This window comes from Chaetodon trifascialis, chromosome 11 (genome assembly GCF_039877785.1).
Source record: "Chaetodon trifascialis isolate fChaTrf1 chromosome 11, fChaTrf1.hap1, whole genome shotgun sequence".
Taxonomy (NCBI): Eukaryota; Metazoa; Chordata; class Actinopteri; order Chaetodontiformes; family Chaetodontidae; genus Chaetodon; species Chaetodon trifascialis.
Window position 1 is genome coordinate 14,676,983 of NC_092066.1, and position 26,483 is coordinate 14,703,465.

The following is a 26,483-nucleotide window of genomic DNA, read 5'->3' on the forward strand; positions in this document are numbered from 1 at the left end:
TTGAACTACACAGTTGATGACAGTGACCGATCTGTAGCTGACCAACAGTGTCACCAAAAAGACGATCAACAGGTGCAGATGGATTTGTTGTTCTGTAAACACTGCAGGGAATCTAAATGTTCAGAAATATCTGATCCAAAACTTTGAGAAAAGTCAAAACCCCCCAAAATGTTCAGTTCACTATCACATTGGATGAGGACAAGCAGCAAATCCTGAAGAAGCTGCAAGCAGCGAATGCTTGGCATATTTGCTTGAAACAGATTTCTGCACTCAAAGTTTTGGACTATAAAAATGTCAGACTATGGTGAATAATGCCCATCACACTTTGCTCGAGGCCAAGGTGGCGTCTTATTATGTTTTGTCCAAACAATGATCTAAAGCTAAGGGAGATTTGATGCACAACATCAGACAACAAAGAAGCAAATCCTGAGAACATGGAGAAGGTGGAAACAGTTAATATTTGACATTTTTGCTTGAAAAAACACCTTTTTCCTCTATAAATATGTCAGAATATAGTGAATAATGGACATCGCATATCCTAAAACCCATGGCAGCATCATAAACTGTCTTGTTTTGTCCAACCAAAAGTCTAAAACCCAAAGACATTCAGTTTCAGATCAGGTAATTCATTGATTGACTAATAGCTTCAGCTCTGTTTAACAGTGGCGATGTTTTCATATGGACCTGTGTGTCACTAGTTACTCTTCATATGTGACTGCATGTTTGCGAGCTCTGGCCTGTCTCCTGTCCTCAGTGTGGTCTGGAAGCAGCTTTCCTTCACAAGTAATTCCAGCCTGCCCTCAGCCCAGAGGTTTACCCCAGCTCCTAATGAATGCTTTTAACAGCTGCTCCTCCATGTACAGTACTCGGAGTCTCCGCCGCACAGACAGACAAACCTAGAAAGAGACAGATCAAAAGACAGACCTCTGAATCACACCCATCGATCCAGCGGTGGCTGCCAAACTGGGCTGCGCATTGGTCTTTTTTTCTGCTCTCAGAGAGCATGAAATGGTGGAGACATATAGAAGGTGGAGGACAGCGACATGGGAGAAAGCTGTACAAGACCTGCGGCGGTCAGCACTCTGCCGCCGCCGTGTTTTTTCATCCCTTCGGTGACACAGTTTCAGCTCCCAGCGCCGCCGAGAACTGTGGCCCAGTTCATAACCAGTCTTCAGAGCCCCGTTTGGCCTAGTTTGGAGGGACGAGCGATGGTCTGAATGTGCTCAGATGGAACAACTTTCTCACCAGCAGAGTGTTTGTGCCCAAACGTCAGAGTGATGGATTTGCATGAGCACATGTAAAACGTGCACATGGGTACACATAAAGCACAGAGCAAGCAAGGAAGTAACAATATTCATGGAGCAGAAGTGATTTACCGTAAGAAGAAGAAGGAAAGAGGGAGATGAAAGTCTTCAAACAAGCAGAATTAAGTGAAAGGTATGAAATCAAAGGAATAGGAACAACAGGGAAAAGACTTTTTGAGTGCAGGAGGACTTCCATGAACAGCATTGATTTTTGTAAAGTTCCCTTGGGACTGATGATGGTAGCTGGTGGTTACTGGTCACTGTCTGGCATTTGTTTACCTCAGCTTCGATTGCGCTCAAGTGCAAATTTGTGGTTATAAGTTGAATACACTGCAAGAACTCAGCTCTCAAAACAAAAAAACAGCGGCTAAATGGGGTAATATTACTTAAAATCAGCAAAATCATCTGCCAACAGAATAGGAAAATTTAAAACAAGAAAAAATATCAAGTCTTTAAGAACCCACAGTTGTCTTAAAAGTAGTGCAGCCAGACTAATAACAAGCACATTTGTACTTTGCACTTCTGCACTTGATCACACAGCTTTACGATTCTGAAAGGTCTAATTTCAAGCATGAAGTAACGCAGAACCAATAATGAAGTAATGAAGTAAAGAAGTTATAATATCTTATTAAGATAATTAAGCACAGAAAGCTTGAAACAAGTGAAATACTCTAATAGAAAAGCTGCCTGGTAGAAGATTTATCTTGGCTGACAAAAAAATCAGCATTTATTACCATTGTTTAAGATATCCCATCTTATTTAGATTTAGCTTTTTGAGGTGTATTTAATCAAACCTGACATCTGACAGTGACCTTTGGCAAATTACAAGTGTGGGTAGGTCATATTTTTGACATCCAGACTATCATGTGATGGCAGATTTACACTAAAGGGCCGTACCACATTACCCACCGCAGCACGGACATTCAGCTCATTCAGAGGATGGATGGAAATGCAATTCTTCATCTCCATCAGTGTCACTTACGGACAAAGATGATCATGGAGAGCCAAGAGAGCGTCTCCTCCAGCGATGATGGAGTGGATGCCGCTTTGCTTCTTAAGCTATGAGCGAACTGATCAGTGAAATCAGATGATGGAAGTGACCGAAAACATGCATTTGATCAGCTAAAAGCTGTGCGGTGACTTCTTTGTGCTCTGTGTCTCATTGGCTACAGGGCTGTGAATAGAGGAGCTCACTTGGCATGCAGCGCAGAAGAAAAATAAATACTGGATATCCAGTACATGGACGAATTTGCCACCAGCCATCGTGTGAGAAAGTGATCCTGTAGTTCAGATGGTAGAGAGGGTTGACTGTTAATTGTAGGGTTTGCGGTTTGATCCCAGCCTCTCTTGTCCATGTGTCATTGAGAAAGACACTGAAACCTAAAATTACTCCTAATGTGCATGCGTAGGAAAACATTCAAGTTGTTTTGGACATATCGCAGCTGTCATATACTGTATGACCCTGATTCCAGAAAGGCGATCACAGTGGACCATTCAGCAGCTACAGAGCCAGATATGTCCCTCAGGAGCTGACAGAACAAAAACAGCTAAGAGGAGAGTAAATGTTGGACTTGCATTCATCAGGTGGCGGGAAGAAATACGACTCCAGATGGATGATAATGTTGCTGCTTGTCTGCGAGATGTGTAAATTGGCGAGCGCTTGCGAACGAGATTGCCGTATTATCTTAAAAGGTGATAACATGTCTGTGCTGTGTTCACAGATTGTTCTCAAGAAGCCAAAAAAAATCAGTCATTGCAGGTTTAAAGTTATTTTTTTATCTAGTCTGTCACATGATAACAATCTGTGTAAAACTGGAGCCCAGCGGATTTCAAATGAAGAGTGAGCCAACACCAGCTACTAACATAAACCAAATCTAATGTTCCGATAATCTAATCTGTGTGAAAACGTCACAAATCATTACCAGCTGGAAACCTGGATCACTAACTGAATTCATTTTTAACAAAGCAGTTGCGCAGCAGAGATAAACGCTGCTGACCACGATGTTGTGTGTGCTGAGCTGTGATCCGGGGGTCTCCAGGGGAGCAGTCTTCTCCATGCCTGCACTTCCTGTGGCAGCTACTTCCTGTCTGTTTCCTCTTTGATGGCCAACACAAAGGAGAGGCTTTTTACTTGACGAGGCAGATTTTCATGAACTCTAGAAAATCTCCCTGCTGTATTGCCGCCTGCTGTTCTTTTTAGTTTCTTGATTAACCTCAAAGCTTAAAGGTCATCTTTGGGAATGGTCTCTGGTTGTGTACATCACACAAATGTCACTTTAGCTGCCAAATTGGTATTCTATGAAGTCCAGCTTCATTAATCGGCTTTATAGACATTATGACAAAAGTTGGATCGATTTAATAGCTGTGACTAGACGTGGCAGTCAGGCCTGTTATGAAGTAGATGTCTGTGTGGTTTAACAACTGCCTGTTGCTTTAAATATCTCTTTTCATCACCCAGCACAGGGTTATGGGGGGGGGTACAGTAACCACAGCCACTGGAAACTGTCCAGCTTTGATCACACGCTTAATAGACTTTATTTTTTTCTGGACTGAGCTTTAAAATGCTCTTTAAGATGTTGTTTTTTGTTGAGCTCATTTTCTTCTACGCCGTTGTTGTGTAGGATTGAAGAACAGAAAGCTGTACCTTTAAGATGGATTCCTTTAGTGTCCTTTGTTTCCCTCAGTGTGATTCAGAGGCAGGCAGAGAGGAAATGACCCCACACACCAGGAATACACACTCATACTTGAGCACGCGTGCAAAATACACTCACAAACCAATTCCTTGCCTAAAGTGTCACACATGGGATAGAGGTGCGTAGAGTCTGTATGTCATTCACTGACGGATTGATGACGAGTATATTATAACTTTGAGTCACAACATGTGGTTAACAACATAGTTTGGTAGTAAAGAAGAAGTGTGAATGAGTCTTAGTGTAGCTGTGTGTGTGTGTGTGTGTGTGTGTGTGTGTGTGTGTGTGTGTGTGTGTGTGTGTGTGTGTGTGTGTGTCTCCATGCTATTTTCTTCAAATCAGATTTACTTGGTGAGGTAACAAGATTAGAAGGTACTCTGTGCTTCGTAACGTACGCTTCTACCGGTATTCTTCACACACACACACACACACACACACACACACACACACGCGCGCCTGCGCACACACACTGTGGCTTTGTGCTCACAAGATGTCTTGTGTGGATCTTCAATAAGATAAGCAGATAAACATGTGACATTGTTGTGCTTTTTGTTCTAATGGGAAAATCTCTGCCTGAAAACTGACTTTTCACCGTGAACTGACCTTCCAGCTTGTGAAACTTTTCAGTGCTTTTCAGTCATGATGTTCAGGAGGTTTCGTGGTGTATACCGTCTCTTCTGGGTGTGTGCAACAAGCTTTGAGCTGCTTGTGGCCGTGAAGGCGAGGCTCTGAGCTACAGTGTACTTTAGTGAAGCCATAGCAACAACAACAAAGGCAGTAAAACCGTGAAAGAATAGCAGCATAGCGTTTTTTTATTGCTCGCATACATTCACTGTTTGCTTCGCTGTCGATGGTGGCGTCTCAGCAGAGATGCAGCTGGAGGACAGGAGGTGCTCAAGATCAGCTCTAAGCCCCGTATCCTCTCCCTTATGTGTGTCTTTGTCTCCGCACAGACGCAGTACCAGAGGAGCTGGCTGAGCCTTTATACAGGGACCAGTACAACCAGGAGCACCTGAAGCCTCCAGTGGCCTGCCTGCTCCAGTCTGCAGAGCTCTACTGCCGGGCAGGAAGCTTGATCCTCCGCAGTGATGCCGTCAAACCTTTACTGGGACACAACGCTGTCATCCAGGCGCTGGCCCAGAAAGGCCTGTACGTCACAGACCAGGACCGACTGGTCACTGAGAGGGATCTGACCAGCACGCCTATACACATGGTGAGTGGACATGCACATGACATCCTGTTTTTAATGCTTGTACTGTTCTTATTTATGTTTTCTCGACATATATTCTCTATCTATATGTTCCTACTTAAAATGCGTGTAATTTAGCAGTTGTGGAGATATGATGCATGAAATGGGACCTCCTGATTTCATACATGTGCTCACACAAGTCTGTAAGCATATAAACCAGGGCTACATCTAAGGAATTATCTCCATAAACTGTCCATTAAGTGTCAACAACCATCACAGTTTCCCAGAGTCCAATATTACGTCGTCACATTTGACTAACGAACAATCCAAATGTACACAATTCACAATTATATAAGACAGAAAAAAGAGGAAAGCCACACATTTGAGAGGCTGAACCCAACAAATGCTTGATAAATGGCTTAAATCGATCTATTTTCTGTCACACAACTAATTGATAAATCCACTAATCGTTTCAGGACTATTAGAAGAGCACACGCTACTGTGTGCTTTGCTATGTCTTCCCCTCATGCGGAATAAGTGAGTTATATGATAGTGTCTTTGTGTGTACCGCTCCGTGTGTCCTACTGTCCTCCAAGATCTGTCCTGTTGAGAGAAAAACAACCTCTAATGACGGGTTTCCTATAGCAACCCATTACTCACTGTTCGGTCCCTGTGTCATTAGACAGCATTGGGCAAACATGCCTTAGCTCAGAGATATTCCAGTAGTATGTTGTCAGCACTGTGTGCAGCACCGGCTGCAACAAGAAGCTACAACATGCCAGTAGTAGCGATTGAGGTTCATCTGAAAATTCATTATTTTTTATTGAAAGATTAGTCAGTCAATCATGTTGTGTGAGCCCGTGTGATGTCTTAACAGTCCAAATCCAAACATATTCATTTTACAGTGATATGAAATAAAGAATCTTCGCACCTGAGAGGCTGGAACAAGCTAATTTGGCACATTTTCGATTGAGAAATGAGCCCAACAAGTAGCGTAACTGTCAGTAATAATTCATTATTCATTGTTTCAACCCTTTAATATAATACTGGACGTGAGTGGAACAGATTCAAAGCCCAAAAAGTCTTCATTTATGCCATTTTAGTTATGAAAGGAGGCTGAGTCTGTGGCAGCTTGATCCAGACACACGGCTCGCACACGCATGGCTGGAGGCCAGGCGCTTCTGCTGACGCCCAAAGGTGTCTGCATTGCAGTGCGCGCTCTCCCTCTCTCCCTCCCTCTCGTGCTCTCACTCCGTCTCTCCGTCTGTCTTGCTGTTTCTTTCCTCAACTCTCCCTCTTCCTGTCTCTATCTCAGCCTTTTCCAGCCCTCCCTCTCATCCCAGCTCTCATCGCTGTGGATTAAATGAGGCCGGGACACTGTTATCTCCTGAATATTTAATTGAAGGTAAAGCATATTTCATTAAACCCACCAGTGCCCACACATCTTCCTCTAACTCAGGTTGTATTTTTTTTTTTGCCCTCTGCTTTTTCTCTCCTGGTTTACAGCTCTGGAGGAAAATTCAACATCACAAGTGAAGGACATTTTTATGTTAAGTTGCTTGTGCTCAAGACAAAACTGATTGATTGAGGATGTCATGAAGGTGGGAGTAACTGGCAGTGATTAGGTGCAACGCTTAATGATCCTATGTCCTTCCACAGCCATAAAAGTAAATGTGCAGTCTCCCTCTTTGTCTCTGATTCTGTGTGTGTGGCGGGTGATTTAGTGGCAGCGCTAAGAGGACAAATGGAGCCTATAGCCCCTTGACTCTCTATGACTATTGACCTTCATTTGTGTAACACACAGCCAGGCAATTTGTTATTCTGTCCGTCCTTATTGTTGCTCTGTGCTCTCCTGAATTTATTAGATTGCTTCTGCAAAGTAGAGGAACTGTGCGCGCATGTGTGTGTGCGTGTGTGTGTATTTGTGGACTCAGCGGGATAATTTCAGTCACGCTAAAGCGAGGGCTTTTCATTTTGGGTTATGGTATATCTGCAGAGAAAATGATGACCTCATGGTTTTCCAAATACTGTGCAACAGAGAAATAACTCATGTCAGGGAGGAGGAGGAGGAGGAGGAGGAGGAGGAGGAGGAGGAGGAGCGTGGCAGTCTGTCAGAGGGCGAATGGATATAGACAGAGAAGGAGGGAAAGGGGGGGAAAGATGGAGTTTAGGGGCTGCCATTTGGTTGCGATCCAGCAGGAAGCAGGAAAGTAGAGCAAGAGGAGGGAAAGAAAGGGTGAGTGTGGAAGTCTATGAGAGGACGAATGGAAAGGCGGGAAGGGAAAGATAGAGAGGAGAGGAGAGGAGAGGAGAGGAGAGGAGAGGAGAGGAGAGGAGAGGAGAGGAAGGGTAAGGTATTGCCTTTTTGGCGGTCGGGATGACATGTGCGTGCCAGAGAAGAGAGTGGAAAAGGCCCACTGTTCATATGGCCATCTGGAAAGAGGGGAGAGGAGGGGAAAAAACAGGGGAGATGACGGGGGAGGAGAAGAGCAGAGTACATGGAGAGCAGGGAGGGTTGAGGAGACGAGAGGAGCAAGACGTGATGTGCACCACTGCAGCACTGTGCAGGGTGGGGTCTCACAATAAGTCAAAGCACGTCTGCTGCACAAATGAGAGTCCCCCACTCCCCCATTACCCCCTCTTCAAACACACCTCCAAAGAGCTGGCAGACCTCCGGCAGTGTGCACATGACCCGTGTGTCCTTTTCCTTCCTTCCTGTCTCTTTTGGACTTTGTTTCGGCCTCGCACATGCTCGCAGGCGCTGCCCTCTAAGAGGTAAAACACTAAGAGAGAGAGAGAGAGAGAGAGAGAGAGAGAGAGAGAGAGAGAGAGAGAGAGAGAGAGAGAGAGAGAGAGAGAGAGACGTAGTGGTAGTTGGATTTTCCTGCAGGGGCGTGTACCTTCATCTTTCTGCCAAATAACGCTGAAAGATTTACAGGATGTCATGGATGTGTGTGAGAGAGATAGCGAGAGCAGTCACTATTTTTACTGGCAGTTTGGACAATTGCACCTCAACTGTCTGCACACACACACATCTGAACAGGGCCAAACATGAAGGTGTAAAGTCGTACAATAAAAACACTTGTGTTGCTCAGATGTCGGCCATTTCTGAGCGTGTGCCCGTCTTGAATGGACACTTGGGTTGTTTGTGCAGAAAGAGGTTACTTTGATTATCTGTTTGCTCAGCTGTATTGTACTTTCCTATAGATGCCTTTGATCAAGGGCACGCAGACACACACACACACACACACACACACACACACACACACACACACACACACACACACTCATGCAGCCATACAACGGTAATTAGGGTGAATACTGATGTTCTTGTTCGATAGTGTGCATGAGTGCACTGCAGCTCTTTACTGCTCTTTATGACCAGTGTGTGCCATTTCCACAGCCTTATAAGGCGTGTCTGTCACCGTGAGTGGTTTAGACTCATCTGTGCACGTACACACACACACTCGTGTACACACACACACACACACACACACACACACACACACACCCCAAAGGCCTTTGTGAAGGGATAATAGACAGCACATGGCTTTTAAATCCATGCTGTAGTGTCAACAGTCGTGGATGCCAGGACAGTCTGTAGATATGTAAGCAGCGGCTCCATATATTGTCTGTCTGTCTTCTCTGTCTCTTGTGCACTCACTTTTATAGACATGCACAGACATTCACACACACACACACACACACACACACACACACACACACACACACACACACACACACACACACACACACACACACACACACACACACACACACACACTTGTATGTTAGCTCTGAATGCAGTGCCCTATTAGAAACAGTGCAGTGGGAGCACAATGACACAGACAAGCCTACAGAAAGGTTAAGAAAACACATGCAGATGTAGTTTCAGTCATCTGACCTTTGTCAAGAATAATGATGTTTTTTTCAATCCAGATGTTTGAATGCAGACAAAAGCCCCAATGAAACAGTGATTTGCCGTCATCGTTTTAATTCATGGTCCACACACACATATGCATGCGCACACACCTGCACAAGCTTCTTAACGACATTAAAGATTTGGGGGTTTTATGTAAATGAGTTCAGAAAAGCTTCAATCACAGAAAGAGCTCAGTGGGTTTTCATGAAGATCGTGTTTTCTGGATCTCCAGGTCCAAGTCTAAGCTGCTTGGCCTGTCTCTCCCTCCGTCTGTCTCTCTGTCAGTCAGTCAGTCCAGCTGTCACCCAGACCAGCTGCTGTACCTCTGGAGGAGAATGCATGCAATGTCAAATATTTGGTAATATCCTGAAGATGCAGGAATTCAAAGCAGCGTCTGTAGACGTTTCATAAACAGTTCACTATCAGGCTCTTCTAGTGTGGCGGCGCTCTGTTCAAGCGCCAATCTAAACAATCCTGTTTAGCCATCTAATGCACTACAGCTGCAGCACTCAGCGTTACACACTGTACGTCCACAGGCGTCTTTATGAAGGTCAGCCATGCATCAGGGTCTACAAACAACTGTTCAGCTCACAGTAAGATTTTTACCGTTAGTTGATCAATCGCTTAATCGTCAATCAAGAAGAAAAGGAGTCCGTTTTGAGAGCTGATGAATCGTTTTTGCCATTTATTGAGTTATAATACCAAATATTCTCTGGTTCCATTGTCTCCAATGTGTTTTTTATGTCCATGTAAATTGAATATCTTCTTTATGGAAGTCTTCAAATCTGAGGGGATCGTCTGTTGTTTTATGACATTTTGTAAGAAATTAAATGATCACTTGAAATAAAAAAAATCTACATCTACAATAATGACAATAATTGTTAATTGTATCCTTCCCCAAGTCAACCGGATGAGCATTTGGTCAACACTGTGACATTCCTGTCAAAAATGTCTGTCTGTTGAGTTTTTTTTACTTTGTAATTAAATCTAACTAATTAGATCTGATCACATCAGGTGACACTTGAGTTCAGTTTATTTAGATGTCTCTGCACTCAGTGTTTCTCCTGCACACGCTGTCTGTTTAGACTGGCAGATGAACACGTGGTGCTGACGCTGAGCACCAGCAGCAGCACACAGTCGCAGAGCTGGATCAGTCGTTGGTTTCTTGGGGAAACATTTGGTCACGCTGGCTGTTACATGAGGCTCTGTGGTTATGAAAAGAGGCCTGTGCTTGACAGTACAGGCTCCAGTGGGACGAGGTCTCACTGCTTGTTTGTGTCTGTTTGATTCTCCTGGATCGTGGAGCACCTGACTTTAGGTGTTGGTTGGACTGCGCATAGATGCTTAGGTAAGCAGCGAGCACACGTAAGCACACATACACACAGAGCGTAATGTTTTTGAGCAGACCTGTGGTGTGACAGGAAGGGGAAGGGGAGGTCTGTTGGTCTGGAATGGGATTAGAAAGGCCAGGAGAATGTCAAGCTTTGTGTAGGTGTTGATGGCTGAACCACTCGCATAAGGCGAATGACTCAAAATTAGGTCATGTGTGCACTATAAAAGTAGCTCTTCATGTACACACATTTCAGAGCGCAGAGTGTTTTCAGGCATCATGACGCAAGAGGGGTTGAACAGATGGACATTTGATTCCCAGTAGCTTCCTGGTGTCCACAAAAACTCAGTTGACATTACAAGACAGAGGGTTTGAAGCCTGATGGGTTCAGTGTGTGTTTAGTGACCTGTGTGGCAGTGCATCTTTGCTTACGTCCTAAACAACTGCACAGTGGTTTTTATTGATTTCTTCCTGATGCCAAATTGGCAGTAGACGTGGTTTTTGCTTTAATTTCTCATTATGAATTAAGTGTTGATTGCACAAAGTAATGGCTGTAGAATAATGACCCTATCAGTGTTTTGATTGGTTCCCTACAAGCCTGGCTTTCACTACGCAATTCTGTCTGCCACCAGGTCCGATTTCAGGAAAACGAAGCTCAATTTACAGCAAAGTCATACAGAAAATGTCTTATTACTGTTTCTGTTGCATGCTTTTTTTAATTTTGTAAAAATATAAAATGATACATACCCAGTTTTCAACACATACTATAGAATTTCTACCAGCTTTCATGTCTTCATTGTAGACTTAATGAATGAATGAACTCATCCTTTTGTCCTGATTTCTTCTACTCCCCCCTCCACCCCGCTGCCACCTTACTGCTGCATGAAGCATCACTCAAACTCTTATCACTCCATGTAAAATGATGACAGCGTCACTTTACCTCCTCAGTGAACATGCTTCTTTCGTCTCTCTAATTTCCAAAGTGGTGTTGATGGTTCATTCGTGGAAATTTGGACATGGATGCAGCGTGTCCTGTGTTGGTAGTTGCTGGGCTCTGGAGGAAAACGGAAAGCCATCCAGTTGTCTTTTTGAGAGTGATGCCAACAATAATACCACATGGAAAGGGGGGGCTGAAAAGTACTCCAGCAAAGTCAGTTTAATGTGAAAAATAGAAAAAGAGATGTGAAAAGAAGATTGCAGGCTATGTGTCTTTTATAGTGGTGGGCGATATTGATAAATACTGTGATACCAGAAATTCTAATGGAAAGCTAACACGGTATAAATGGGGGTGAGCTGGTGGTCCAGGGGTTTAAGAAGCAGACCATGAAGCACAATGCCCCCAGTTTGAGCTCTCTCTCTGTCGGCTCTCTTCTGTCAGCTCACTAACTTAAAACAATATCCTGGTTTGACAAACCCTCTGACTAAACACAGATTTATGGCCTCACAGTACACAACGTCACCATCAGTACACAACATATTTCCCATCTTTAATCCTTCAGGGGAAAATTCTCAACTCTTCCACCAGTGCAGCAGGAATTTGTTTTGACAGGAAATGACTTCCTCGTTATTTGTTAGCCAGTGTTTTTCTTTTCGAGCCCCTGCTTGAAATGTGTAATGCAGCAGCATCACGTTGCACGATGCATTTGAGAGGCAGTTTTTGCAGATCACTTGCAAGTTTGCGTGAAAATGAGATGGATGCATGTTGGATTGTTGAGCAAATGTAACATTTATCAAATAAGTGTTGTCTGGTCGTGGTTGCGGTCCTGTAGGTGGTCTTTCAGATGGCTTTCAGAGCTGTAGTTAAAGGGTTAATACTTGCATATCTTTTCTCTTTCAAGAACACCAATATAGTGTCGAGCCACAGTCAACATGATGTGCAGAAGTACAGAGAAGCACTGACATGAAAATATGAAGTTGGCTCTTTATTGTCAGTTTGATGCTCTTTTAAAAAGCAATCCTGACAATGCTGCTGTATGTCTCTGCAGAGTTCCCACCTGGCGCTCATAGATACCCTGATGATGGCGTACACTGTGGAGATGGTGAGCGTGGAGAGGGTGATGTCCTGCATCAACAGGTACTCCTCCGCTAAACCCTCACACAGTGACAGACACATCCAGGAGCTGCCTTATGACACCGAGGATGCAATCATCACCTGGATCAACAAGGTACGCACAGGAGCACGTTCATGTGCACACAAAACCACAAGGGTGTGTGTTTTCTCATTTCAGAGGACGACAACTGCACACATCCTGGAGTCTTTTACAATGAGGACACACACGTCTTTGTTTTGCTCGGGATGTTCGAGACACGAGAGGCGCTGGGGAGTGTGTCAGCGCTCAATTCCTCCACTGCTGCTTCAAAATCTAATATGTTTGCAAGAAAACTAGATGAAGACCTGGCACCAACTGCTTGTAATCATGTCAGAGAGATTACTGAGACACGGCTGACTCATCCGAACCTCCTCTGGTCTGTTAAAGCAGGATTGGGAGAATAAAGTCAGACCTCGAGAGGGCTGTAAGCTTTAAGAGGGCAGTCAAGTCTCTGTGATTGCATCTTTCGTTTAATTCACCTTTTTCCGGATTATTTAGAAGTACTGTTACTGTTCTTGCAGGAGATTTTAACTATGACCTAATTTCACTTTGTTTATAATTGCCCCACCATGGCATGAGTTAATCAATTAAATGTTCAGTGTTCACTGACATTTGCTGCTTTTATTTTTACAGCCCAAAGGCAGGAGGTTCCACATGTTCTTTTACAGACACACATTAAAAAAAACACGTGTCTCTCTATGCAGCTCTGTGACACAGCACGCCATGGTGGGGATTGGTCGATGCAGCCTTGTGCGTCCTCAGGCCAAAACGTTGCATCACTGATTGTAAAGAACCTTTGAAGACAGAAAAGCAGTAACTTGAGGCTTCTGAAGACAAAAGTACTATCATACAATACTATCAGCTATCTTTGAAGTTCTTTCTACGTCGTGCTTGGGTCGGAAGTCAGCTGAGTGATGTATATTAGGTTACAATGATATTTAGCATCAGTGGCTAATAGGCAGAAGTGGTGGTGAAAAGTTGTTCTGAGATGTGTGGAGCCTCTTGTTCTCAAATTCAAGTTTCTGCTTTCTCCAACACAGACTCACCATTCAGTCTGTCAGTATGCACAAAATGCTTGCTTGAAATTTGACCTTCATCTCTCTCTCCCTCTCTCTCTCTCTCTCTCTCTCTCTCTCTCTCTCTCTCCCTCTCTCTCTCTCTCTCCAGGTGAATGAACACCTGAGAGACATCCTAGTGGATGAGCAAAAGCTGAGAGAGGCTTCCTTCCAGGAGTCAAATGCAACAACACAGAAAGTAAGAACACACACAAACACAAGCTCTCATTTGTCAGGTATTCAAATAACGGGGTTTTTAAAGATATCATTCAGCATTTTGTCTGAGTTTTAGATACGGAGCTAACTTAGCTCAGAATAAAGACTGGAAACAAGGGGAAACTGTTAGCCCGGTTCTGTCCAAAGTCCAAAAATATCTCCAGTCAAATGTAAGCTGACAGGTTGTGGTTTTAGAGTCATGTGGGCGGTCTGTGTCTGTGGTTTTGAAATCACTCTTAATTCTTTCACCACTTATTTACATCCCAGACCAGAGTGAGATGAGAAGATCGATACCACTGTCATATCTGTGTGTTAAGTAGAGAGCTGGAGCCAGCTGAAGGTTAGCTTAGCTTAGCATAAAGACAGGGAGCAGGGGGAAACTGTTAGCCTGGCTCTGTCCAGAGTTGTCATCAGAGGGGGTTACCTACCGTTATTTCTTGGTGAACAGCGGGCACATTGCTGATGCTACACACTAGTGCTGGACTGATGGATGAACTGTTGTTTATCAGAGTTAACACCTAGTGACTCCCTGTAAACCTTAAATTGTTGTTTTTGCATTTCAGTTTGTGTATGAGAGATACAGTCTTTTAATTAATGAGCTTTTGAAGAGGTGGTGGCTGTATTTCTGCGTTTTGGAGACAACCAGAATAGCTGTTAACCGCTATGTCCTATCTTTGGGCTAAATTAAGATAATCTGGAGGCTCACATTTTGGGAAACATGCTTCCTTGCCAAGAGTTAAATGAGAAGACTGATACTCTTGTGTATATATTTCTCAAAATGTTGAGCAATTCCTTTAAAGACAACACGAAAAACAGAGGCAAAAGAAGGCTTTTTTCTTTAACGTCTTCTTTTGTCTTGAGTTGTCTTCTCTGCTTGTCATACTTTTCTTTTGTCTCCTATCCTGTTATTGGATTTGAAATCTTTCCTTCTCATAGGCATGAACATGTTTGCGTCCACACAAGGCACATGCAGACTCACATGATACATACACACACACGCAGCACAGTGCACAGAGCTCTGTAAATCAGAGGAACAGATGAGCTCAGTCTCAGACCAGCTGCAGAGAAATGTTGGCAAGAGTTGCGACACTGCTGTTAGAGAAGACAAAGAAATGTGCGGGGCGGAGGAAGAGAGAAAGGGTGACAGACAGAGAGAGAAGAAAAGCGAGGAGAGATAATCAGAGAGAGGAGAGCGGGAGACATGACACCAGGGTGGTGGACGCGGAGAGAGACACTCAGGAACTTTGTCATCTGTAGCAAAAGAGAGTCTGTGACAGACAGAGGCAGTGTTGTCATCCCGCAGGCCTTGCAGTTATGTAAGGTCCATGTGACACGGGGAGTCCGTCCACTGGGACAAACACACAGCAGTCAGCTAGCGTCCTCTTCTACTCACTTAACCATGAAGCTCCAGCTGGTGCCTGATCAGGTCACGACCTTCGCCTCAGGTCTACGCTCTTTGATGGCGACACTGACAAGAGAGTAAAAGTTCAAAAATGGACAAACAAATATTATTTTACTCCATTCAACAGTGGCAAATGTAGTAGGTCAACTTCCTGCAATTCATGACTAAGTCAAAGAGGTAACTCGGGTCAAAAAGTAGGATACAGTAGTGAATTAGACATTTAATCTAAGCATAGAAAAGTCAGTACAAATACTGCTTTTGAGCTACTTAAATGTATTCAAAATGAATATACTGATTCTGCAATACCTAAAGTGGTATTTCAGAGTACTTATAAAAAGTGTACTTTATTCAAAGTGTACGATAAATTGTACTCAAGTATACTTTGAAAAAGTGTACTAAATTGCAAATACTTTCAATAGCAGTAGAGTGTACTTTTTTTTCACGTTCTTTGTTGTACACTGTTAGCATGCCTAATTAAAGTGCACTTTAATTTCACTTCATTTCATTCAAACACACTTGTGATATAATACAGTTGTACGGCAAGTGTGTTTTGAATGCTCATGAATCATGATTTTCACAGGTGCACTTCAGTACTCTTAAAGATTCTACAAAGTTGTGGCAATTTAGCATACTATTTGCGTTTAAGGTATATTCAAGTGTTACTTAAGTTGATTACTTGAGTACCCTTAAATATACTCGAAGGCAACAAAGATGCTGTTTATTTATTGAAATCTGTTGAAATGTTTTTGAGATACGTGTGTTGCAACCAGATTTCCATGACTGTTGAAGCTCCACATATAACGATGCAACGTGTCCGTCATTCTGACTTTTCAATCAGTCTAATGTGTAAGCACATACTGCATGTGAAGCACAAACACAGAAAAACACAAAAACGCTAAGCAAAATGGCACAATCTGGACCAAAGTGGTGGACAGACATTGCCATGCATAAGGCCAGAACACTTGTTGTCATGTTGTTTTCATACAACAGGTTGTACAGTGTCACATGGTGAGTGTCCCTGTTCTGTCATATGGAGCAACATTACCTTTCTCTTCAAAGAGCCGGAGGATGCCTTCAGTGGCTAAATCAGTTTAGAAGGAGCTGTTATCTGTTCAGGGAGCTTCTTGGCAAATTTTCACGCGCTCACTGTCCGTTTTTGTGTCAGTGTAGTGAGAGTGATCACCACCTTAGTCTAATTGCTCTGTAAAATGATAATACACACGGGACATGTGACCTATCCCGGACTAACTCACATAGACACTCGGGCATTGTCAAAGGAAGCAAGTTACAGCGAGAGAAGAAGAGGAAGAGGATGAAAACTCTGTACACTCAGTGTCAGTCAGCTGCTTTCCTGCTGCATCACACAGCTCCCTCTCTGCAATATCAGCTTCAACAGGAGTCTATTCACTGAGTAGGACAAACTCAGAGCAGATCATTTCACACACACACGCACACACACACACACACACACACACACACACACACACACACACACACACACACACGCACACACACACACACACACTCTAATGGATGAGCACGAGACACTTCTCAGTAAGTCTTGCCTATTCTTGGACGGTGTGAAAAATCTTTAACTGTGGTCTTATGACTAAGTGCTTAGCGTTTCTGTGTGTGGATTCTGTGTTTGTGCTTCACACTCAGTATGTGCTTACACATTAGACTGAGTGAAAAGTCAGAATGACGGGCACGTCGGATCGTTACATATGCAACAGGAGCTCCTACAGTCATGAAAATCTGTTTGCAACATATCTCAAAAACATTTCAGTAGATTTCAATAAAATGCGTTGGAATGTGAGGACAGAGGCCAAGAAACGAGCGATTAGCCTTTGGTCCACATCCACATTTGTTAAAGGGCTTCCTAACATTTTAAAACATTCTAACTATTTTACTGCACATAACTACTGCGCACACACAAAAGCATAGGTCATCATTATACAGTTATCAAATATGGTCTGTTGGTGTCTCATAAAAGCAGTTATAGCGTTGAAGCTGCTGTAGAAACAGGTAAGTTAATGGACTCCCTGAACAGACTTTTGATTCCTCCTTATAAGGTGGTTTAAGTGCAGTACCTCATCATAAGATATCCTTCATTTCTAGAGATTTCTGTGGTTGGATGATTATAAAAGCCCTGACTTGTGTTTTAGGAAAGCAGCTTTTTGTAGCAGACTTTATTTGAGGAGCACGGGCGGGGAGACAAAGCTCTTTGTATGCAGTGTAATTTTAAACTGTGTTTAAGGGCTTGTCCCCAAATCTCATCTGTGGTAGCAATACTTATTTGCCTGCTGTCGGCCTAACACCTCTCCCACTCTTTCCTGTTGTTGTCCAATCATCATCCACCATCAAGTCTCCTAGCAAATGGTACTGGAGATTAGTACCTGTAAGTTCATCCATTCTGAAGACCTCCTCTTCACCCACCACCACCACCACCCACCCCCTCTCTGTCTAATCCCAAACCTGCAAGAATACATCCATTCACATTCTCCCCTCAAAGTCTCTTGTCATTGCATGTGGCCCTAAGCCTCATCATGCATTGGTCAGACACCTCCCACCCTTTCCCACCCCAGGCCTCGTCTCCACATCTGTCCCAGGGGTCAGATTGACTGATGTAGTAACCAGTTTGAACTGGCATCACTATCAAGAGTTACAAACTCTACCTGGAAGAGTTCAGTCCTGTAGCTTGATGATAATGATATGAAGAATTAGCAATTTATAAGACATTCCACTTAAAACACTAAGTGGAAACTAATGCCACATTTGTGCTACATTTTAGGTATTGGCTTAAAATTTCTAATTACTAAAAACATCAGAGTATGGAGATTGGATCGGGTTGTCCCAATTCAAGTTCAAATTGGCTGCTGTGACACAAACTGTCAGAGATGTGCTGAATTATCTGTTTGTACAAACCAAATGCAACGAGGGACAACATTTTGTTCCACAGAGCTGGATGCACAGAGAGGCTGTCAGACAGCCAGAGCCGCTTCTGTTGGAGGGCTTGTAAAGTGCATATATGACACCACTCTTGTGTGTTAATGGGCAAACTGGGAAATACTGGTGTCCTGAAGACATATGTAGCAGGATTGTAGTAGTAGAAGTATTGATCTTTATAGGCCCAGAGAGATGTACAGAGAAGAACGGATATGCTAAAGTAGATCATTATTAACCTTTAAATCACATTCATTGTCTGCTACCCCCCCATAACAATTCATTTCCTGCATGCATTTTGTTCCCCTTCTCCTTCTAAACAACTAACCGTTTCTCACAAGCAATCAAAGGGAGCAAAGTAGTGCTGAGGTTTTGTGATTGTATCTTTTTTACTCATTTTACTGTAAAATGACTCTGTAATCCTTGCTGTTATGTCTGATTATTTGCATGATCAATTTATTTGAGTTGAGCCTGAAGCCCTCCCTGTGCTTGAAGTCCGTCAGATTAGCACCTGTTCGTCTGTGTGTGGGTGTGATTGAGTTTTGGTGCATGCAGACAAAAGTGTTTCTGCACCAACAGCTGTATGTATCCACCCTGATGACACATATAGGTGATGTCTTTGTGCTGTTGCCATGGTTTCAGGCTCGCTACAGGAAGGAGCATGCTCAGCAGAGGAACGCTCCATCACTCCCCCTGGTGGAGAACCTGCTGAAGGACAACACAGACGGCTGTGCCCTGACCACCCTGCTGCACTTCTACTGCTCACAGGCCATCAGACTGGAAGGTGGGACCAGCCCCTCAATCTGTAACCACACCCACCTGACATCACTAGCTACGCCCTTTTTTACTGTAACTATTCCAACAAGTAAACAGAGAGACAAAAGTCAGTTCAGTTATACAAGAAGAAATAGGAGAGAAATGGTATACAATGAGCGAACCACAATGATTTTCAGTCACAGCTGGACAGCACAAAGGACGCTCTTTTCCAACTACAAACAACCTTACATTTGAGCACGGGCTTTAAACAAAGAGCATATTTATTATCAGTGTGTCTTTATTTTCTGGGGGCTTTTTCATTACAAATGTATAAAAAAGTAAGTAAATTCAGTGAAAACTACGAATACACAGCCTTTTTTAGAAAATGTTTTATAGTTTTCAGTGACCTAAACTCTCATCCTTATCTCAAAGAAGAACATAATCAAGAGATCAAGGACCCTGTTTTGACTCTCTGTTACGTTTTTTAATATAAATGCAGGATATTGGTCATGATATTGAACTAAGAAAGACAGTGAGTGGCAGAGAGGACTCAGGACAAACATGGAGGAAAAGTACGAGTCAAAGAGAAACAAAGACTTGTTTCCTCTCAGCTCGTCTGCGCCCTCAGTTCTAAAAATGCCCTGGGTTGGGTTGTGATTGGTCACAAGGGGTATGTGACGGAGAACCGTTAGAGGAGTAGCTGGCTGCTATTTCAAAGATAAACAACCCTTGTGTTGGTGCTCTGGGATTGAATGTAGTTCACAGGGAGCTCAGACACATGTGGACCAGATGTGGACGCGAGTTAAACTTCATTTAGGTCTGCTTGCTGGGAGCTTGATTTACTCTAAATATAATGAAGAGGTACAGTAAAGTACAGAATGATGTCATCTGTGCCTGAGCTGCTCCCTCGTGTCAGACATTATACACATGCATGGGCCGGCCGTTACAGTAACGTCATGGGATAAAAATCCTGATGATTCATCTGGAAGGAGTTGGGGACGGTTTGAAAAGTTGAAAACTTGTATCATGAAGTGTTTAAAGGATTTTGAGTGATTAAAATCAGCTTCTGCTACTGCATGGCACAAATACTACAGGGAAAAGTAGGGTAATGTTCCTCTCATCTGTTCCTTTTTTTAACATAAACAATGCCTTATCTTTTCCTCGCCTTCCTGCTTGGCCTTGCTATCACCCCCCTCCTTTGTGTGTGTTTGTGTGCCTGACCCCTCCCCTGGCTGAGCAGATATCTGCCTCAAGGAGACCATGTCTTTGGCTGACAGTCTGTACAACCTCCAGCTGGTGCAGGAGTTCTGCAGGAACAACCTCAACCACTGCTGCCACTTCAGCCTGGAGGACATGCTCTACGCACATGCATCCATAAAGGTAAGGAGGCGGGCATTCATATGCTGGAACGCGTAAAAAAAACGGATGTGGAGAATGTGAATAATGCTTTTTTTTTTTTTTTAAATGTGGATTGACTTTGTTCTTAAAGAGAACAGAAAAGTGCTTCGGGGAATAAGGAGAGTCAGGGCAAGAAATTACAAAAAGGCAAAAATGAGTCATGCAAGGGAAAGTTTAATCATGGATGTGTGTGTGCAGGCTTGGTTCTGACAGGGGTTGTTAGTGTGTGTGTGTGTGTGTGTGTGTGTGTGTGTGTGTGAAGGAATGTATTAACAGGGACATAAAGTTCATTTTGTCACAATGAATATTGCTTTACGGCCAGATGGAATGAATATGACGAATGTGTGTGTGAGAGTATGTGTTAGTGCTTTTTCAGTACAGACGCTGCTGGCCAAACCCCCCCCACCCCCCCAGACAGAGCACAGATTCTGCTCCGAGGAGATTCACAATCCTGCCCCGTCTCTGCCTGCCTCTCTTGTTCTCTCCCCCTGCACATCCCCTCTGTTTTTATCAAACAACAAAATCTGTGAACTTTGGAGATAACACAACTGCTGATTCACTCGGCCCTCTGGCTTAGATCTCCCCATTTCACACGCTTTTATGTCTGATTAGTCAAAGACTCAGTGTGCCGCAGTCAGAGCATCTCTGTGCCATCCACACATTAGAAGCAGCAGCGCCCGTGTGGGTAAATAGTATGCGGAGAGCGTGGGTTGAAACATTCAGATTCAAGTCACGGTCTGAGCTGACCGGGACTTTCCATTCTTCAAGACAACACAGCAGACGGCTTTCACACTTATGTACTCTTTGCTGTGTATTTCTCAGTCACTACATTGTTCGTAGTGAGTGTTTACTGGCTGTATAGTGCTACAGTTGTACAAGTAGGGAAATAGGGGAGGAGAGGGAGAGAAACGGTCATGAAGAGCAGCTTCAGACACTGGCTCACTGCCCATTCACCACAGACTCACTGCCCACTGAATCTTAACGAGTGTGTGTGTGTGTGGATTCGTTTAATATATTAGACGAAAAGAAATACTGTTTATGCCACTGAACAGAATGCAAACTGCAGAGCCAGTGTATTGGAAAGAAGAAGAATCCCAGTATTTTCATCCCTGATAGAGAGTCATTGAAATGTGTGTGTTGACCAAAAGGTTTCCTACTGATGAAATCATCTGTATCAGCCTCCAGAGACTTTCTGTTCATAACACAAATGCGTTTATCATTGATGTGGGTGACTTATTCGCTGCTCCATGCGCCCATCTGTGCATATGTGACACATTTAAACTAAACTCCAGATGGTGTTTTTGGCACGGGTCTGACATTAAACCACTTAGACAATGAAACATGCACTGATATTCAGCTATACACACACATACACATACACACCTGCGCCTGTTACCTAGCAACATTTGGCAGGTTGTGACCTCATTGATGTGTCAAAATGCTGTATGATACTGTAGCTAATGTCTTAACAGAGACATGGGAGAAGGAGCTGTGACAGCAAAGAGACAAATGCTGTGCTCACAACATCAATGAATAACTACAAATATGACTGCAACATTTACCACAAAGGTGTATGTGTGTGTGTGTCTCTGTGTGTTTGCGTCTGTGTGTGTGTTCTTGCAGAGTAACTACCTGGTGTTTATGGCTGAGCTTTTCTGGTGGTTTGAAGTGGTAAAACCTTCATTTGTACAGCCCAGAGTCTTCGATCCAAACGGTACAGCACAGCTTCATCATGCATGTCAGCATGCTGTTAACTGATGACAATTTTACCATCTCATGCATGTAAATTGTTAACTTTAGTCATTAACTCAAGGTTGCAGTTGAATAATGATTATTTTCTTCGTTTCCCTCTGCAGCCTGTGAGCCTGTGTCATCCTGTAGAAAAATGGCTCCTGTGTCCAGTCCAGTCAAACAGAGCTATGCAGACAGACCTGACAGCCCAGAGAGCATCCCAGCAGAGGGTAAACTATCCGTCATCAACTGAGGATGTGCTCACATCTGTTTGCTAACGGCTGAAAATTGAGTGGTAGTCCAAATAAATATATATGTACAGTACGTGTTTGCTCAGGCAAGCACATAGTCAGGAGAAAAATCACATCCGTCTCTAATTAGGCGCATAAGTTAGTTTATAGTCTAGTTTCTTGTACTTCCCCATACTGTAAATACTGTTGTGGTGCTTAAAAAAAAGACAGTATCACTATGAGAACAAGTAACCTCGGGCATGAATACAGAACAGTGAAGAATGTGTGGATGTGTTTTACTTTGAAACCAGAGGCCATCTAGTGGCTGATTTACAGCCATGCAGCAGTTGTTAAGCTCTCCTATTTGGCGGTATACATAAACATTTAGCTATTATACTGTATATGTATGCTATACAGTCAAATTTATTTCTGAAAAATCTAATGTGGAATAAGTAGTCAGGTGTGTCGCAGTCAGCTCAGATCTCCAGACTGCCTTTAAAAATCTGAGCTGGATTCTCTCACTTGAGTTAAACTGCTTATTTATATAAACGGCTGTCTTCCTGAAACTCTGAAATCCAGTAAGAAACTCAAACACCCTACTCTGTGTCTGCATCAGGTGTGATGAAGAGATCTACCTCCATGTCCTATGTGGATGGCTGCGTTGGGACATGGCCCAAAGAAAAACGGTTGGTACCTAAACTCCACAGCACAGATGTCATTCATTGATCTACACGGTCTGACTGTCAGACTGTCTGTCTGCGGTCTGTTTGGCCATTAAACTAACAGCACACTTCCTTGCTCCCTCAGCTCCTCCTCTCGGGGAATTTCCTTTGAGATTCCTCTGGACGGAGACCCCACTCTGCCGCCCTGTGAAGTGCCCCCCCTCCGCGGGATGACCCGCTCTGCCAGCAGTGACGGCCTTGGGTTCAAAGTTCACTTTGCATCTCGAGGGGGCATGAAGCGCCACCTCTCCCTCATGCCCGTCAGTGTAAACGGCCAGAGCCGACACATACCAGAGGAGGATGAGGACTTCAGCTCCCACAAACCCCTGGGGAGGAACAACACATTCTCGGTCAAGAACCAAAGCAGGTACAGCAGAGGAATTCGTGAGGTTATGATGTATGAATAATAGAATAGTACCATTTTTTCATTATGTTGCACCCATACTAGCACCTGCAGCTCCAGCAAGACACAGTAAACATCAGCTGCCCGTTCACTGCCTTTGCTTTTCATTGTCCCTAGGTACTCCAATGGAGTCCTTCCAGACAGCAATCACAGTCCCAGCAATCACCATGGCAACCACAGTGGCCACCTCAGCCCATCAACACCTCCGAGCATTGAGGAGGCCCTGAAGATTATCCACGACACTGAAAGGCCCCATGCTAGCCTGGGTGTGGGGGACGGAGACAATGGCTTCTTTCTCCACGGTGCGGAGCCCTCAGACCCTCCAGGGGCCCAAGGTCAAGGAGACGACCCGGGTTCAGCCAAGGCTCGGTTGAATGACCACGACCCTAACTCAGTGTCCACTGATGAAGTCGACACGGGCATCCATGTGAGGACAGAAGACATCCAGAGCTTGGATGAGGACTCCTCCTCTCTGAGAGACTATTCCGATATAGACCCAGACTGTGAGGCCATGACCCGGTCGTGCCCCCTGACTGACCGGCCCGAGAGGGAGAGGAGCAGGGAAGGGGGACAGAAAAGCTTTGGGGACGCTAACCCTGACGGCGAGAGGGGAGATGGAGGTGACAGGAGCAGCCCCTGCCCCAGCTCAGCACCCACACTCCCCAGATCCCACACAGCCAGCCCCGCCTCGTCCTCTGGAGGCTCTGGAGGTGGCATGGTCCGCATGACAAGCTTTGCAGAGCAGAAGTTCAGGAAGCTGGAGGGACGGAGTAGTGGAGGAACCACACCAGAGAGTTCGGATCTCAATGTGCCGTACACACACCCACCAAAAAACATTTCCACTCAGGTTTGTGTGCTGTTGTGTGTTTTCTCTCTCTCTCTTTTGGGGTTGGCATGAAATTAATATGAATGATCTCTGTGCTTTTTTCTAGATCTCTTCACCTCCTTTGCCAATCACATCTCCCTCTCCAGTAACGCCTTCCCCCAGAGACCCCTCCCACCTGATAGCCTCAGAGATGATTCAGCTGAGGATGAAGCTGGAAGAGAAACGCAGAGCCATTGAAGCCCAGAAGAAGAAGGTAAACAGATATAGACAGAGAAACATAGCCAGTAATCCAGTTTTAAATGTAAATATTGACACCACGTTCCTCCTCTCACATTTTTCAGGTGGAAGCAGCGTTCACCCGCCATCGTCAGAAGATGGGCAGGACAGCCTTTCTGAATGTCGTGAGGAGAAAAGGAGTCACTGCTCCTCCCAGCCCCAGCTCAGGTGGAGCAGAAACACCTTCTCCGGAGCCACTCCCATCAAAGGACAGCAGCCAGAGCAGCATGGAGCGGGCAGAGAGATGTAAGCCAGATGGAGCAGCTCCTAAATCCCCCTGTGAGGATGGTGGAGGTGAGTAACTGCCAAAGTTCACTTTCACAAAGTCCAAAGTAAGAAAAAGAGCGTAGCAGCACAGACAATGCCAGAATGATGATGCTGTTTCTTTGGGGGCTGTTTTCCATCGAGAAGCGTTCTGATCAAACTGGCGATTGAATGACTGACCTGCGTGTTCCATGTGGTGATACAGGTATGACTCCAGGAGAAATCGACCTTGCAGATTACACTCGCTCCATTGAGAGGCTGAACACGTCGCTGGGCTTCCTGCAGACAGAGATGCAGCGTTTGGCCCAGCAGCAGGAGAAGATCATGGCCATGAGAGAGCAGCAGCAACAGGCCTGGGTCATTCCTCCTCCTGCTCCGTCTCCACACAGGTATCACTTTATGATAGAGGTCAATAATTTTACCGGAAAAAAAAAATCTGTAAACACTTACAGGACCTTGTGTGTTTTTTTTTCCCTACAGGCAGCTCCGTGAGTTGCGTAGCAGCAGTGTGACTGGCCGGGGATCGGGCAGAGGCTCGGTCGGGTCTTTGTCTCCCATCCTGTCGTCTTCTGGCTCTCCCCATGCTCCCAATCGTTCCCCTGCTGGCATTAAGCGGCGGCCAGCCTCCTTCCATGCCAGGACACCTCGGACTCCACGACCAAACGACCTGAAGGTCACACCGTTCAGTCGAATGCTCAACACTCCGACCTCAGTGGACAGTCTACCCAGACTGAGGCGGTTCACCCCCAATCAAACCCAGCCCAGCTCGTTTGCCTACCTGGGCCACGATGAGGGGCCAGGGGGAAGCAAGGACCGAGAGGCAAAGGAGAACAAAGAAAACACTCAGGACAAAGAAGAGACAGTGGCAAAGAAGAGTGCTGGCACTCCTCAGACTTCTGCTAAAGAAGCAGCCAAAGACAAGGAAGATGAGAGAGAGGAGGAGAGAAAACAGCCGGAGCAGGCTCAGTCGAAGGGTGAAGCCAAACAAACAAGGTCATCGGAGGTGTTGTGTCAGCCGGTGTCTGACATCCAAGGGCCCACAGGCAGCCAGGTCAAGGGAGACGCCAAGGACAGAAGGGACCTGGTGGAGGTGCCTCTGTCTGAGCTGAAACCTCCAGGAGAACTACCCGGCAGTCAGGAGATGATGGGAGAGGTGGAGGGCGAGGCAGGAGGAGATGCTTACGGAGATGACCAAAAGATGTGCTGCGGATTCTTCTTCAAGGTGAGCTGGAGCTGCAGAGTATATATAGGATAATATGTATAGTATGTACATAAAAACATTATCTCACATTATCAATGATAATAGTTTCTGTGAATATTATCTGTAACACACCTGTCGGTAAGGGCTGAAGAGTTTTAGCCATAAACTAAACAGGTTGCTTTCTGTTGGCATATTTTATGACCTCCACACTGCTTGTATTGACTTTTATTGAGAAACTGGGGCAGAGACTTTCTGCCAGAAAGCATATTTCCCAAAGTGTTGAAGTTCTGCTTGAAATGTTGCCAGAATGCCAGAGTTCGTACACACGCAAAGCTGGTCTGCTGCTTCGACTCAAGGCCAAGATAAATGAATGATTTAAAAGTAGTCAGGCTGTAGGTAAAGCCAGAGCGCAGGCACAGCCTCATCTGTGTAACTTGGTCCACTTTTAATGTCTGCTGCCACAGTATGACAGCTGAACTCTGACAGGCTTATCTGTGAATTTTGTCAGAAAAGAACATTCTTGTTTCTGTGTTTC

The 26,483-nt window shown here is 44.5% G+C and overlaps 1 protein-coding gene across 2 annotated transcripts in view; it reads left to right on the plus strand.

Annotated features, from left to right (window-relative positions):
• The window catches only part of camsap2b (calmodulin regulated spectrin-associated protein family, member 2b), a 33,117-nt gene that overhangs the window by 1,406 nt on the left and 5,228 nt on the right, over positions 1-26,483 (plus strand). For both annotated transcript variants that reach the window (XM_070973398.1, XM_070973399.1), the window contains exons 2-15: positions 4,948-5,207; positions 12,421-12,600; positions 13,693-13,779; positions 18,784-18,925; positions 20,138-20,277; positions 21,919-22,009; positions 22,152-22,256; positions 22,873-22,942; positions 23,064-23,345; positions 23,499-24,228; positions 24,314-24,460; positions 24,549-24,777; positions 24,953-25,136; positions 25,228-25,969. In XM_070973398.1, coding sequence (XP_070829499.1) covers positions 4,948-5,207; positions 12,421-12,600; positions 13,693-13,779; positions 18,784-18,925; positions 20,138-20,277; positions 21,919-22,009; positions 22,152-22,256; positions 22,873-22,942; positions 23,064-23,345; positions 23,499-24,228; positions 24,314-24,460; positions 24,549-24,777; positions 24,953-25,136; positions 25,228-25,969 — 3,389 coding nt within the window. The remainder of the gene's footprint in view (positions 1-4,947; positions 5,208-12,420; positions 12,601-13,692; positions 13,780-18,783; positions 18,926-20,137; positions 20,278-21,918; positions 22,010-22,151; positions 22,257-22,872; positions 22,943-23,063; positions 23,346-23,498; positions 24,229-24,313; positions 24,461-24,548; positions 24,778-24,952; positions 25,137-25,227; positions 25,970-26,483) is intronic.